The sequence below is a fragment of the Pteropus alecto genome, unplaced genomic scaffold (assembly GCF_000325575.1).
Source record: "Pteropus alecto unplaced genomic scaffold, ASM32557v1 scaffold461, whole genome shotgun sequence".
Lineage (NCBI taxonomy): Eukaryota > Metazoa > Chordata > Mammalia > Chiroptera > Pteropodidae > Pteropus > Pteropus alecto.
The window spans coordinates 1,537,064-1,553,285 of record NW_006431079.1 but is presented as its reverse complement, the minus strand read 5'-3'; the positions used below and the strand labels follow the sequence as shown (position 1 = coordinate 1,553,285).

General features: G+C 36.8%; 1 protein-coding gene across 4 annotated transcripts in view; it reads left to right on the top strand.

The window, feature by feature from the left end:
* Positions 1–16,222, top strand: part of SBF2 (SET binding factor 2) — a 367,203-nt gene that overhangs the window by 325,800 nt on the left and 25,181 nt on the right. For all 4 annotated transcript variants that reach the window (XM_015596647.2, XM_015596644.2, XM_025038517.1 and 1 more), the window contains 4 exons: positions 7,024–7,208; positions 10,467–10,643; positions 12,736–12,837; positions 13,573–13,758. In XM_015596647.2, coding sequence (XP_015452133.1) covers positions 7,024–7,208; positions 10,467–10,643; positions 12,736–12,837; positions 13,573–13,758 — 650 coding nt within the window. The remainder of the gene's footprint in view (positions 1–7,023; positions 7,209–10,466; positions 10,644–12,735; positions 12,838–13,572; positions 13,759–16,222) is intronic.

Here is a 16,222-nt window from a genome sequence, read left to right as displayed (position 1 = left end):
TTTTTCCAAGCCTCCTGTCATCCATAGATTTGATCAATGTCCTCATGTGATCTATTGTTTGAAAAAAATGAGGGACAAACCAGAAGTAAGGACAAAAGCCTTCAACAAAATAGTATAGAGGCCTCACTGAAGGAAGAGATTGATCTGTTCATCTGTACTGGTTAAGAGTCCTACTAAAACTCACCTTGGCCCATATTTCTAAATCTCTGCCAATCTTTATAATCTGATATTCGCCAGTCTTTCAAACTGTCAACTGTATCATAGAAGATTTTATGGTTAGTTTAGCATGACTCATTATAGGAATTAGTGCTTTTTCGTAATAATCTATTTTAGAATTTGGTTCAAAATCAACATAAAGGCTTTATTTTACAAAATTTACATTTTTCCTTTTTGAAAACCAAGATTACTATGCACATCTCCTGGCAGTCATATCGGTTCTTTGGATACTTTCTTTTCTACCTCATTAGAACTTTCTGCTAGTGCAGGATTTCCTAAGTTTTCAACCTTCTTCAGTCATCTTCCCAATTAGACCCTAAGGTCATTGTATTATTTTGCTAGGGCTACAGTAACAAAGTGCCACAAACTGTGTTGCTTAAACAACTATCGTCTGACAGTTCTGAAAGCTAGAAGTCTGAAGTTAAGTTGTTGTGAGGGTTGGTGCCTTTGAGGGCTGTGAGGAGTGATCCGTTCCATGCCCTCCCCCTAGCTTCCATGCCCTCCCCCTAGCTTCCATGCCCTCCCCCTAGCTTCCATGCTTTGCTGGCAGTCTTTGGCATTCCTTACCTTGTAGAAGCATCACCTAGGTCTCTGCCTTCATCTTCACATGGTGTTCCTCCAGTGTGTTTGTCTCCAAAATTCTCCTTTTTATAAGGACACTAATCATATTGATTCAGGGCCCATCCCACTCCAGTATAACCTCATCGTAACTGATTACATCTGCAGTGACCCTACTTCCAAATGAGGTCACATCCTGAGGAAAGACTACAACATATAAATTTGGAGGTGGGGGGACATAGCAGTTCGACCTATAATAGTCATATATAGCTTTTTTCTGAATTTTTAAAATAGCATTGTTTTAAAGTTTAAGATACAAACTCCATTCTTTTTATCATTTCTTTCTTGGTCAGTTTGAACTAAAAGATAGTATAGTGACTTTCTCCTAAGATTCCTGGTATTTCTATTACCAAGTCATCTTGTAGAATTTGGTTCAAGGTTCCTGTTCCCCTTGTTACTTTATTTACCATCTGAAAGTTTAAATTGTCAGCAAGACATGTCAACAGTTTTTCATTTAACTTTTAGCAGAATGTAGTTTCCAGCATTTGTGTGGTTGGTTGAAGCCCTCTCACCCCACACCCAGCTCTTGTGTTTTACCTTTATAAACTTTCCCAGGAACACATTATCTGTTCCTCCATTTGACCAGGTGACCTGTAATATAAATTTTAGCTACAAAACTGTTTCTCTTTCTGTGTTGGTACCTAAGGCTCATGGATATTCATCAATGTTTCAACTGCGTTATCTCCTTTTTTTTATATATTGCCCTCACACTCATGGCTTTTTTATAGAAGGGATCACACCAGTGATTATGTTCTAATTATGAGTCCTTCTTTGTTCTTCTCAGAGGTACCTGGAAGGCTATCTTTACCTTTAAGGGTTAAATTCCTATTTAATTTGTTTCTGATCCATTCTCTGTGTAATGAGGTAATGATTATTATTGGACACCTTTCTCAAGTATTTTCTTCTGAAAACTACTGTGAACCTAGTGTGTCTCTTATGACAGCCATCATTCTGGTATCTTAAGCTGGGATCCAGAAACACAAATCTTATTCTTTTAATTCTTCACTCCCAAAGCCTCCCAAAACTTGCAGGGTCTCAGTGATAAATTGGAAGATGAGATGCTCCTGTTTCCTGACACCTTCAACTTCTTCTATGATCCCTCTTCCTTGATCTCTTCTGGTATTGTCATTCCTCCTCACAGAGTTGCAGGAATGGACTGGGACAAGCAAGTTTGGGAAGTCTCACACGATTCCTTATTGACATGAACATGACAGGCAGAGACACACACTCAGGGCAAGGCTGGGCATAGACACTTAAATGCCTCACACGTAGTTCTCGTTCTTGCATCTACCACAAAGTACAGAGTCTCTTCATTCTTCCAGAGAGCTGGGCACCACTTCTCCAGAAGTTCCTTATTTACCCTGTGTGGGAAGAGCTTCCTGTCTCTAAATCTTCCTCTTAACCTTCTCTTTTATTCTCTTCTGTGTATTTTCACTGTTTTTTTTTTCCTTTTCCCCATACCTTTCATTGTCATAGAATCTTAGTTCCTGGTTTCCTTCGTATGTTATTTCTTCTGTGTACCTTTCTCACTCTGATGAGCCAGAGTTTAGATGGACCTCCACCTTCTCCCTCACCCTTTTCTCAGAGTAATCACTTTGCATTCAGTATACGTGCTGATGAATTTCTTTACACAAGAACCAGTTAAGAAAAAGTGGATATGAATGGATCACATTACTTCTCACTTTAAAATTAAACTAGATTTTGAGCCCCGTGGGGAAAAACGCATATACTTACAACTTGGATAAATTATTTTGTGGAGTAGAAAAACGCCATGAGAAAATTGGTACAGCCTCTTAAATACAAAAATGTAATAGTTAGGTGTATTTGAGAAGTACCCACATGAAGGCAGCTTTTTAATTTTTCATCCTTTACATTTCCACGGCCCTTTTAAGTTCTTCTACATGTATTATTTTATCTTTGAAATTACCTCCAGAATAGGTATTTTAAGAGGCTCTGAGATATGAAATGACAAGGTCATGTAAGCATATAAAAGCATAAGTGGGGCTAGGATTCGTTCAGTCAATTTCAGTGCAGCATTCACTGACTATAGTCTGTATTCATGCACTGCGCTAGGCTAAGGTCACATTGATAAATACAGTACTCTACCCCCACGTCCAACCCAAGCATCTCTTTTCCTTCTCTTCTTTGTTTGGTCTGAACAAAGTGGAGGAAACAACACCGGTGCTTAGGAAACACGGACAGATCAAGGGTCACATGGTTGCTTAAGTGACAAGACAGTAGGAGTTTGGTTCAAACATTCAAATTCAAACCATGGGTTAAGAAACCTTAATTCTCGGTGTCCACTTCTGTAAGATGGAGGTAATAGTATCTAGCTTTATTTATGAAGAATAAATGAAATAATATATGCAAAGCACTTAACTTAGTAACTGACTCATAATAGGAGCTCAATAAATGTTAGTTCTATTATTGTTGTTGATTATTATCATTATTTTTGCCTAATACTCCACTGAAATGGGAGGAAAGTCCACATTTGCATTTAAATGCTTTAAGCCAGGTTGGAAGATAGAGGGCATATGCTCTAAGTCTACCTCAAATTTCTTTGATCATGTCTCGCAGTAAGAAATACATACATATTCATTTTATATCACAATTCGAGTAGGACTAAGTCACAATGCAAAATGTATATATACTAAAACAAAAGTTTCATGAAACAATACTCATTTATATCACATACAGTGCACATAGTATATTCAAGTCTACTCTGTTTCGCATTTTTAAAAATACTTATTAGACCTACTAAAGTGATCTTAGAAACCACTAAAGGGGATGCTACAGTTTGGAAAAACATGACTCCAGGCCAGCGTTAGAGGCTAGGGCAATTTGCCACCTAGGAATCACTCAAGAAGCTAAGCAGACCTCACCACCAACACAGTAGTGTAATTTTTTTGGTCAACACAACTGCCAGATGGAATTACAGTTCTCAAAGCCTGCTGCTGGCCCCATATCAGTACAGGCCATTTTCTCGTTGCTGATTTTCTGCTACATGATAATCGCTTGGCAGTTTTTCATTAATGAGCCTCTATTTGGAGGAAGTACTTATTATTTTTTTTTATTTATTACCCCTCTTTTTTTCCTTTCAGGGAAAATAAATGAGTTGAAAATATAGTAGAAGACCACAATAGTTTAAAGTGTATCCATTTTAAAAAAGAAAATAATCAAATGTTTTTAGTGCCTATATAGCAGGTTCTCAGCATGGATACAAGAATAAATATGGTTAAGTCCCTGCCCTTTGGAGCACGTAGTCTAGTAGAATAAAATATGCAAATAATCATAATGCAGTATAATCAGAGTTTAAGTAGAGCTCTCTACAACTCTGGGGACAATTAGGAATGGTTTTCAGAGAGATTCACATTGTTTCTGGATCCTATGGGACAAAGAGTTTGTCAGGTAAAGAAATAAGATAAATCATTCCAGGCAGAGGGACTAGCATAAGAAAGTGTGATTTGTTTAGGGGACAGTATTTCAGAATCAGGAATCAAACATTTAAGTTTCATTGTAAGCATTTGGTGTCCCATATCCAATAGAAAAACTCAAAACTTTGGCAGAAAGGAGAGCAGTTGCCAGCACACAGCCGCCCTTGTGCCTTTGCCATTCAGTCACAGGTCTTTGTTGTCCTGCAGTAGCATTCTATGCGTACAGTCAGCCAGCACCTCTGCAGACTTAGCTTTCTGACTTCCTTTGGCCACTGAAGCCATCAATGCCCTTAGTTTCCTGCTTCCAAAGGAGTGAGGCAGAAATGAAAAATCACTTTTAATGATTTTTTCTTTTATCCAATTATAGCATATTTTGTGCAGTGTTGCAATGTATAGCTTAATAATACTGCTGTTGAAGTTCAATCCTGAATAAATACAGAGACATTTTCATTAATTGACTTGAGCAGTTCCTTTGCTCAGGACATACTATAACTATAACTTACTGCTCACCACTTTTGTTATTACCAGGTAAAATTTGCCATAGTCATGAAGTGCTTTCTTTCTGTTGGGGAAAAAAAATAAAATAAAAATAAAAAACGATATTACTCAAATTACAAAAGTATTATCTTTAATACTGCCCATCGTTTTGGTACAAGTAGGGATTTTAGGAGAAGTCATTACTTCAATCATCCCAAGCTGTATTTTTAGTAGCATTGGGTATTGTCACAGGGTCGTGAATTTTTGCTGCTCATAACTATGTGTTTATGGAAAATAAATATAATTTCCAAATGAAAAGAGAAAAAAGAAGATAGTGTGGCAATTCTTAATGCTCTATTGCAAAAACATGCTCTTAGTTATTCCAAATGGTTGCTAGAGCTTCATTCCTGATGTGATGACCTTGCTCAAAGAACAAATGTGTTATACAACACATAGCATTTGCCAGTCAATCAGCCTCCCTTAAATACTAGGGCCAATGTATTCCTAACATTTACCCCTTCCCTAAATTCCTTAATTTTATTATTGTCACCAGATGACAACTTCAAAAGCTTATTCCATTTGGTATAATTTTTCAGTGGCACTCTCTGCTGTGGTGTTCATTTCATTGCGCTTATATTTATAAACAGGAGCTGAAGTTTCATTTAACAGGCACTCAGTTCATCTTTTTTGTGTGACTGTGCAGCTTTTATTTGTTAATCAAATATTCTACTTTTATTATATTTACACTTTTCAACTATGTTAACTTAATTATAAAAAATTAAATAACCTGTTCTTCTCTGACTCAGTTTGCTCTGATGTTTGCTGCTATATACATTTCATTCCTCCTTCTGTCTTTAATCTTACCTACCAGTGCATGGGTACAGAGATAAATGTTTTACTCAGTCAAAACCCCAATCTTCAACTAAGGGAAGAGTCCATAATCAAGGTACTGTATTACCTGTCCTGATGTGTCACTCTTTTTAACCATCTTCATATGAAAGCATATGTGTTACAAGCAACTTTTTTCACATTTGTTTTGTCAAATTATCTTTTATTCTCACCCACATTCTGAATTTCCTCTGTGATTTTATTTATAAAACCTTGCCATAATATATAAGACAAGCTCATAGGTTCTATAGAAAGATTCATCTATGCTAAGCAGAAATCACCTATAAAACTTTTTTTTTAGCAACTGGTCTCTTGCCCCTATAAATGCTTATAAAGAGAGAGGCAGATGTGACATTATCATAATGACTTCTGTTCACTAGAAATGTGGCTTGATTTAACACTTGTCAAAGATTAAAGCTTCTCAAAGAGCCTTTCCAAATCTAGAGAAGAAAACCCACTTTAGAGAAGCAGCGGCAATGTCTCGTACCCCTGTGACCCCACCACCAAGATGAACACCACAGTCTATGGGCATTTATAAGGGTCTCCCTTGCTGTGAAGGTGCTGAAGTGCTAGTCAAACTTAAGACAGTATATGCCTTTGTGTTTGGATATTTCATATTTAACAGTCTCACCTGCATATAGAAATCCTTGATTTTCTAATAAATATAATTAAGGTCACTTATAACATGAGATTCTTCTAACACCTTAGCTTGGTCTTTCCCTTAGAAGACATTTGCTTCTGACTGTAAATTTTAAATAACACCTCCTAAGATGTAGTGAAATGTTCATACTGACTTTAGAACTTCTCATGATTTTTCAAGGGTACTGGGAAAAATGAGTATAATATAATCTTTACTAATTTTAAGTTACATCATTTTGGCATGATACACAAATATTAATTCTAAATCCAGCCTGAGATTTTAGTAGGTTTAGCAAAGTTATAATGTATTTCTTAATCTAAATTTCTTATTGAATTGACTGACTAAAGCAGAAGAATCTTCCTTACTTCTTTCATGAAGCCCTGAAAAATGAAGTCACACTATGTTCTCTTTAAGCTTCATTATTACCTCCTGCCTGCATTTTTTCTTTTCCACTCTTTCTATTTGTGATATCAGTATTTACTTATAAATACTGACTTTACATCAAAATGCAATAGGATTGACTTGAGTGACTTCTTAGGTCCTTCCATGCATAATATTGTATGATTTTGAAATGCTATATTGAATAATGCTTATATGTTGCAAAAATAAATGACAAATAACCAATATTACCTAGATTAATTAACTTGCTATTACCTCTAAAACTAAACGTACAGAGCATGCATCTTTTTCTCTGTTTGGTGGCATTCCCACGTCAGATTACCTCACTCAATTATTTTGGCTTTTGTGAAGGTGTATGGGCAAGTCTTCGCTCTAGCACTCGCCTGATCAGCTCTCCAACATCCCGCATTGATGTTGGCGCCCGGCTGGCAGGCAAGGATCACTCGGCTTCCTTTAGTAACAGCACCTACCTGCAAAACCAGCTCTTGAAACGCCAAGCAGCCCTTTATATATTTGGCGAAAAGTCACAACTAAGGGTAAGATTTCTTTTTCTCACTTAGAAACTTTATGGATACACGAAGGCAGTTTATAAAACTTATCTCATAAACCAGCTTTCTTAGAAAAAAAAATTTTTGCACTGTGGATTCTTAACCTGCAGTTAAAATTTTAGCTCATTACATATATATGTATATATGTCTACACATACGTAAAATAGATAGAGAGAAGTAGGTAGATAGATAAGCATACACATATGCATATTTATTAGCCATGAAAATAAATACTTATAATAATAAAAATATCAGCATAAACATCAGGAATATTAGAAAGTACATACAAAAAAAAAGAAATAATTAGGCTTATTTAGGCTGTGTTTTTTTCACTACCTTAGTTCAGCTTCCAAAGGAATCTGTGCCCACGGCAGAACAGAAGATTCCATTGTTATAAACCTATTGACAAACAAAGCTACAGGAAGGTAAAAGAGTGAAAAGACTCTGGTACTACATGTGGAGCAAGGGAAGGCCAAGGCTCTCTTTTCTAAGTTCTATTTTTTGGAAACTTCACAAGGCTGTATATATGGAGACATATATCCTAAGAAATGTCAGAAAATTCAAACTATTAGATGCTAATCAACTTTATTCTTCCTTTCAAATTATTATGCTAAAGAGCTTCACTATGCTCAGGTCTCATAAATTGTAATGATAGTTTCTATCTCCAAAACCACCAGTAATTTCTTAAGTTTAATGTTTTTTTTGCAATTCACACATTACAAAATAAATTTTATTACTACTGACAGTTGTGTGGGAAATAAAGTATTTGTTAATTCAAAAATCCCCTCAAAGTTCAGTCCAGTGCTCAGTCAGCTCTGGAATCTAGACCGACCTTCAGTTGAACTGTGGAATGGAGGCTGTGAGCAGGATCCCACATGCTTGGTCCTCAAGTGCCAGTGACTGAGTCATCTCTTCTGGGGCAAGCTGGCTTTGCTTGCTCTTTTCCCACTGCCTAGACTGCTGCAATCACTTAGTCACCAACCTTGATGGTACAAGGCATGAAACAGCTGGGTAATACTCAATTTTTAAATATGCACACGTCTTATGATACAGCAGATAATTTTATATCCAGAAAATAGAATACCTTTTAACAGCTATCCAGGGTTGCCAGCACAGCCTCCTTGGCACCAGCATCTTTCCCAAAGTAAAGTTTCCACACTTAAGTGCACCACTTCTTCACGATCTAAGGACTGTCTCTTGAATGCTCACCTCTGCTATTCCCTTTACACATCAATCCTCAGATTAGATGTATGATCATGCATATGTGAATAAGAAAGACTAACCACTTGGGACCCCTCCTCCTTTTTTATCTCCCTCCTTCCTTTCTTCCTTCTTTCCTTTCTTTTTCTTTCATTTTTTTCTTCTCTTTTTCTTTCTTTTTCTTTTCATTTTTTTCTTTTTCTCTTTTATCAATAAAAAATTATATTTAAAAAACATAATGTCGCTATCCTAGCTCAGTAGTTATTAGGATTTTTGTATATTCCATTTGGGCTTTGCTTTTTATTAATTTAGTTGTGTCTGTAGAGTATGGGTCCATATCTGTCTGATTATAGCTACTTTCTAGCTAGCACAGTGCTATCTAGTTGCAGCTCTACACCTTATTCTCCCAACAAAGGAAACATATAGGAAAGCAAGTAAGAGTGACTTTTTCTAAATAATCTTGACTTGGTCTTATTTATCCTTTTTAATTCATGTACTTTAATATCTTATACTTAGTAACAAATTCCTTATGATCTAACAGTGTGCCTCAACACTGTAGATGATAACTCCTGGTTTGTAACATAGGCATACCTAACATATTTGTAATTGGGAATGGAAAAGAACCTAGTTTTCCTAAGTAGTAAACTATCTTTTATTTATTATAAGTTCTTTTTAAAAACTAACATAAAAGAGCTAATGTATATTGCTAAGTTCTTTATCTCAAGCCACAACATGTTTCCACGTTGTATAATGGTCTTCATAATTATTTTAATCACTATATAACATCTTATATTGTTGGATATTTCAGTTTCTTTATCTTCTATATATAAAATGCAGTCATATTTTCAAGTGTATCATTTATTATTTTTTTGAGATACAATGAGATACAATTCACTAGGGGTCTTTTTTCTACATTTTAGATTATTCTTCAAAGTAGAATTACTAAGACAAAGTTTTTTTCTTGATACACATTAGAAATGCCATTTAAAAAAAAAAACTTGGAAGTTTTTGCTTTTTATTTTAAAACTTTAACAGGCCTTTTTAAAAGTACTCTAAAATAACCAATATAAAACATCAAATAAACCCTATGTATAAGTACTTGGCAGCAGATATTTTTAAATGTGGTAAAGTAAAAACAACATAAAATTGACCATCTTAACGTGTACAGTTAGTACTGTTTAATATATTCACATTGTTGTACAGTCAACCTCAATAAAGCAGTTTTACTCTTAGAAAAGCAGAGTAATTTGGGCAGAATGTAAGGAAAGTGGAAAGAATATGAAAAAATTAATTCATTCTTTAGCAAGAGAAGTTAGAGAATTTTTAAATCTTCAGAATTGGGTAACTAGATTGTCAAAATAAAATATTTAGTTGGGCCATCAGTTTAGCATTCTTTAATTACAAAAGCAACCTCACATGGAAAAATTCCATACGGATTAAAGATATAAATTATAAAAGACTTTAAAAGACTAACAACAATATTAGCAGACTTAGGGCAGTGAGATTGTGATTTTTGTTTCATTCTCAATGTTTATCTCTACTTTTTTTATATCACAATGACTGTATTTTACTTGCTTAATAAAAAACAAATATGTGTATGCCTACAAACCTAATGTGTAGAGTTTTGGAACATCAGCAGTGTATTACCTTTCAATTACAGTATACTTCTTGGGGAGACTTAGTTTACAGTTTTGTATTAATCATACTATCCATGTGTCCCTGGTTTCTCTTTAGACTTCCAGGTTCATGACCTTAAAATTGGCTTGTATTTGGTGTTATAAGCTCTTTCAGGTTCCAGCCTACCAGTAGTCTCTTCGAGTTCACAGAATGACAGCAAGCCACATCAAACTACTAGGCCTTCCTGAATGGCTCTTTCCAGCAATACGGACACATGAGCCACACAAGATTGATTTTCTTGACCCATTGCATCCTCTGCAGCTACTTGGCCTCAACTAACTGTATATCATTAAGTATTACTCTGTCGAAAACATGGCTCTTTTATTTATAGCACTTCATCTGCCCAATTCTCTGCATTTTTATCCACAGAACTTTAAATTAGAATTTGCTTTAAATTGTGAGTTCGTTCCTGTTGAATTTCATGACATCCGACAAGTGAAAGCCAGTTTTAAAAAGCTGATGAGAGCTTGTGTCCCAAGCACCATTCCTACTGACTCAGAAGTGACCTTCTTGAAAGCCCTGGGAGACTCCGAATGGTTTCCACAGGTAATGTCTAGAGCAACTTATCTCTGAAATCCAAGGGTATACAGAATTGGTCATTTAGAAAAAACACAATGCATTCTCCAACTACCTGACCATCTGCCCTTCATTGGGTGTCCTCTATAAAGGCGTTTTGGTTCCAGGAAACTATATGATACGAGAGAGGACGGGGGAGAATTCTCCATCTCTGGGTTATTTCTCTGTAAGTGAAAAGTGTAGGATGCTAAGCAGGAGATTATTATTTTTAGAAGGAAACTTTTTGATACACAATAAATGTGTGTGTGTGTGTGTGCGCGCACGCGCGCACGGCTCCTGCTCTGTTGTCAGCAGAATGAGGATACAGGACAGATGTGATTTGTAAATGACTCCAAAAGCCTTTCTCTCTTACTTTCTCACCTTGCATTTGTATCTGCCTGTTCCATGTCTCTAGACTTTAAATTAACCCCCAAAACAGCTCCCAAAGGCACATTGAATGCCCTGGAAGCCTACTTAAGGTTTAGGAAAAACCTCATATCCTTCCTTCAGCTAAGTCAAGCTTGGGATGTTTTTAATTGAACTCTTACTGAGAAATTAAGAAGAAATAAGTATGCCAGTACACATAACCCACATGTCTTCCATACCACAAGAAGAAAGGTATTTATGACATGCATGTTTTAGACACTGATGCAGACCTTTAGCTAAGAGCATCTCTGCAATATAGCCTTCAGCCTTGTCTTTATGTCTATTCTTCCTTCATCCCCTAGAGGAGCTTCCAGCCCCTCTGTCCCTGCCCCTATCCAGCTCCAAGCCTCCTGCCTCCCTTGAGGAGAAAAAGGGTTGTTTTATATAGTACATTGGACTAAAGGCAAAAAAAAAAGCCAGAAAATTATGTGAGTACCCAAAGCAGTGACTATTCTTAAGATACTTAAACCATATAAAAACAGCCCACATATACAATTAGCTATAAATCTATATCAGGATATATTAATTACCAGTAAGGCCATTTAGGATTCTTTGAGTACCCATGAAAGGAGCTGATCAATACTCACTTCAGTTCCTAAGCTGTGTGTCCCAGCCCCAAAATGTCCCCACCACACAGCCTATCTTTACTTCTGGTAAATTCTGTGTCTGCTCCTTATTCCAAAGTAGATCCGTATCAGAAGTTAATGACTAAAAACAGTAGAAAACAGTACCCTGCTTGGGATATTGGCATTTTAACTCGAGCAAATGCTAAGCACAAGAAAATTCAAGTCTCGTAATAGCTGTCTTATAGAAACAGTGAGTTGAGGAGCTTCCTGTTGCTGGAGAGGACATGTGCCTTGTTCCTGTGTTTAAAATAGCCTAGCTCTGTTTAAAATAAGGGGTGTTTTGTTTTGTTTCTTTTTGTTTCATTTCGTTTTAGTGCAAGGTTGGATTTATTCTACAAATTATGACAAGTGATACTTAAAATATTTTTTAAAACTAGAATGTTGCACATTTGGTTTTGAAATCTGTATGATCTGCTCGTACCCTAATTGTTCATTAGGGACTATGAGCAAATTGGCTTGGCTTTAAAAGCTGAGCACAAATATAGGTTTTCTTTCCATTTAATACACAGTACAGACAAATAAGTATCTTTTTTTTTTAAAAGATATAACTCATTTATCATAAAAGTCATCATTTTAAAGTATATAGTTCAGTGCTTTTTAGTATATTCACTAAGTTGTGCAACCATCCCAATTTAATTCCAGAAAAATTAAGAGTATCTGAAACAGAACTTACTCCGCCATCACAGAAAAACAAATTTTAAGGCCAATAACTATGTTGAGAGTGTTACTTAGAACCTCTCTCACTTTCCCTTCTCTTCCACTCTACAGAATTATAGCTCTTCTAGGAAACCATTTAAGATCAATTATTATCATTATCTATCCCTAGAACACATTGTTTTAAAATGTGCCTACTATTGAAACTATGTCATTGTTTAATCTTGATTTTGACAACTTTTAAGTATTTAAAACTTTTGTGTTTCTTTTGTCCAGATATTTCATCCCTAACTTGTCTGAGGCTGATAGCCAGTCTCTCTATCCTTGGTACACAGAAAGTACCTGGTCTAATCATGACCTCTTTTCCTGTCTCTTAGCTTCACAGGGTAATGCAGCTAGCTGTGGTTGTATCAGAAGTACTTGAGAACGGTTCCTCCGTTTTGGTCTGTTTGGAAGAAGGCTGGGACATCACTGCACAAGTAAATTTACACATATTTTCAGATATTTAATTTTTTATTGGCATGAATTTATATTTCAGTTCATTTGTTTTTAAATTCTGCAGATGAATCTTTTTTATAATGACTAGTACGTATAGATAGAAAAAGTCCTATGTTAAGCAGTACAGGCTGTTTATCAGAAAGCTCTGTGCCGTGAGCTTCCAGGCCCATGTGTAGCCTAGAGCTCTGGCTTGGAGCCTCAGGTTCCCACACCACAGATGCACCACGCGAGCATACAAGTGGACTCTTGACTAGCAGTGTAGCAAATGAACCATCCTTCTCAGGTTTTGTCAGTTCTTTCCCTGGTTCTCTATAAGTCCCTCCTTTACTCACTCCAGAGTGACAAGGAAAAGTATGGATATAAACTACAGTAAGACATTAATCTATACCTGCCAAAAAAGTAGCTATAGGTTTGAGCTGATTTTCCAGTCCCATTAATTAACCTAAGGGAAAGCAACAGTCAGCAAACTGGCCAGGTAAGCATTAAAATCTGAATTTCCTGAAAGAAAACATGTAGCCAAAATGAATCTGACTTATAGTTTTTACTGGAAAGTTTGTGGAATTAATTTGATTGACTGTCCTGGAGCAGTTAATGAACTGCTGTCCAGGTAACTTTGCCTGTGATTTAGCTATCATCAAAAGGAAGTGCTTTGTCTTAACAAAAGGATTTTTTTCAGAACTGAACATAATGAAGTATCCATCCTGTTTGTGCCCTAGGTGACATCTCTGGTTCAGTTACTCAGTGATCCCTTTTATAGGACACTTGAAGGCTTCCGGATGTTGGTCGAAAAAGAATGGCTCTCTTTTGGTCATAAATTCAGTCAGCGGAGCAGCTTGACCCTCAATTGTCAGGGTAGTGGTTTTACTCCAGTCTTCCTACAATTCTTAGACTGTGTACACCAGGTAAGTAGAGCATCTTAACTTGACTTAATATGAAGGAACGGAAAGGACTAGCATGTATGAAGCATTGCAGTACTGTGCCAGGTACCTTCATGTTATAATAACTCTGGCGAAGTTAGCCGTTAGACTTGCTGAAATCTCAGCTGTAGACTCCTGGGAATAGAGAAGAAAAAAAACTAGTTGGCTTTTTGAACTAGGACAGCTGAGCTGGCTGTTGGACTGGCCCCCAAGTGAAGTGGCCAGCACTCTAAATTATCATCTCCCAAGAAGAGGAGCAAACTTGGGCTTGTTCTCCAAGAAGGTTTGACCTCAAGTAGACCAGAGAAGATCTCTAGGTAATGGCAGAGCTGGAAATCCAGCATGTGGTCTTCCCCACTTGGGAGGACCCTAGCTTGTGCCTGGGAATATAGGAAGTGGAACCTAACCCCTCGAGAAAGAATCAGAGCTCAACCAGGCAAGCCTATGAAATTGGGAACACTGGCTCGGTTCTACTGGGTGAGCAAATGAAATTGAGAATACTGGCTCGGTTCTACTGGGTGAGCAAATCAAGGCTCGGCAAGAAACCAGACAGAAACCCAGGTGTATAATCCAGGCAAACCCAATGGGAGGTGGGTGAGGGAGATGTGAATGCTCTAGTCTCCCTCCCACCTTCATCTCAGGCACATCAGATAAAACTTCCTCTTGGGCTGCTGGTCAGGATTGGGCTTGAGAATTAGATGGCACTGAAGCCACACGTTAAAGGCATTGGCGCTGGTGGCTAAACTGGCCTGGGGAAAGCAGCGTTGAAATTTCCAGCTTTGTTTCATCTGCATCACAACAGTGAATGGGTTCTGGCATGTCAGATATATTTGTCAGAACAGTGAGCCTCTTTGGAGTACGTTGGTCTCAACTATGTATTAGGAGGGAGGGTGAGAATGTTTTTAGGAACCAGAATGGGAATTAAGTCTTCTGTAGAAGCCAAGTTGGTGTATGGTTGTGTTTGGTTTGGTTTTTTATTCCATTAATTACTTAATCAACTTTTTAATTCACTACTAACTTTTAAAAATTATTTAAAGTGTATAATTCAGTAGTTTTTAGTATATTCAGAGTTGTGTAATTACCACATTCCATTTTAGAATATTTTATCATTGGCAGTGACTTTCCATCCCCACCCCTCACCCACCACATTCACACACACTGGTAGTTATGTTTTCGATAGCTCTAATCAGCTTCTTAAAGAAAAGATCTCTTGATTCTGCCTGAGCAGCATCTGGAGAAGCTGATCACAAGGTCGAGATTATACTTTCAAACTCTGCAGCAAATGGAATACAGCAGGTCCTCGAATAACATCATTTTATTCAATGTTGTTTCATTATAATGTCGACAAGGAAAAAAGTCAATTCCAAGCTGGGGCCACTGTCTGTGTGAAGTTTTCAGGTTCTCCCCACAAATGCGTGGCTTTTCTCCAGGTACTCTGGTTTCTTCCCACATCCAAAAGATGTGCACGTCAAGTGAATTGGCGTGTCTACATTGTCCCAGTCTGAGTAAGTGTGGGTGTGGCCGAGTGGCCCTTCAGTGAAGGCATCCTGTCCAGGGTGGGTGCCCGCCTTACTCCCTGAGCATTGGGATGGGCTCCAGCCACCCATGGCCCTGAACTGGAATAAGGAGATTAGAAAAGAATTCTCTTACTTGTTTTTATTAGTCTTTCTTAAATGTATGTATAGCTCACATTTATTTCAATGTTTAATATTAGAAGTGTTTTGGGTCTTTATTTAGAAGTTTAGTGATGTTTTTATGACTAGAAATATGCCATAGGAACTTCTGTTTATATCAGTTAAACTATGGTAAAATCAGTTTCATTATATGTCTTTTCACTTAAAGTCAGTTTCCAAGAACCTGTCAACAATGTTAAGTATTACTGTATTTTTTTCTGCTTGAATGTTAGCTTTTTTATTCATATTCCTTTTGGAAAATAGATAATGGAGAAGTTTTGAGACTATTGTCTCTGAAATGGAAAGCTTAATCGACACCAAAGGAGAAGAGCAGGCATCTTTTCTCACTTCTAAACAGTGAAAGCATATGCATTCTTCATGAAAGTGCTTCTTACTATCTTTCTTACTGTCTTATTGTGCTTACCAATAGCACTAGATTATGTCTGCCTCCATGCCTGTGTACCACTACTACTAACAATCATCACTAATATTTTCTGACTGCTCGCTATGAGCTGGGCACTGTTCTCAGCACTGTATTTTATTTCATGATCCTTTCTAAGTGATCTTTGAATCTTTTCGTGATCCCCTCATTTGTATTTCTAACGAACCATGTACAGATTTCTTTGGTAGCATCTGTAACACTAGGATATATTTCTATATGTCTTTTGCCTTCTACTTAAACGGAGAATTCTTGAGAACAGAGACTATATCATTTTAGCCTTTATATCCCTAATATCTAACACAATTATAATTCAGTCTCTGGGATGGAGTAGACC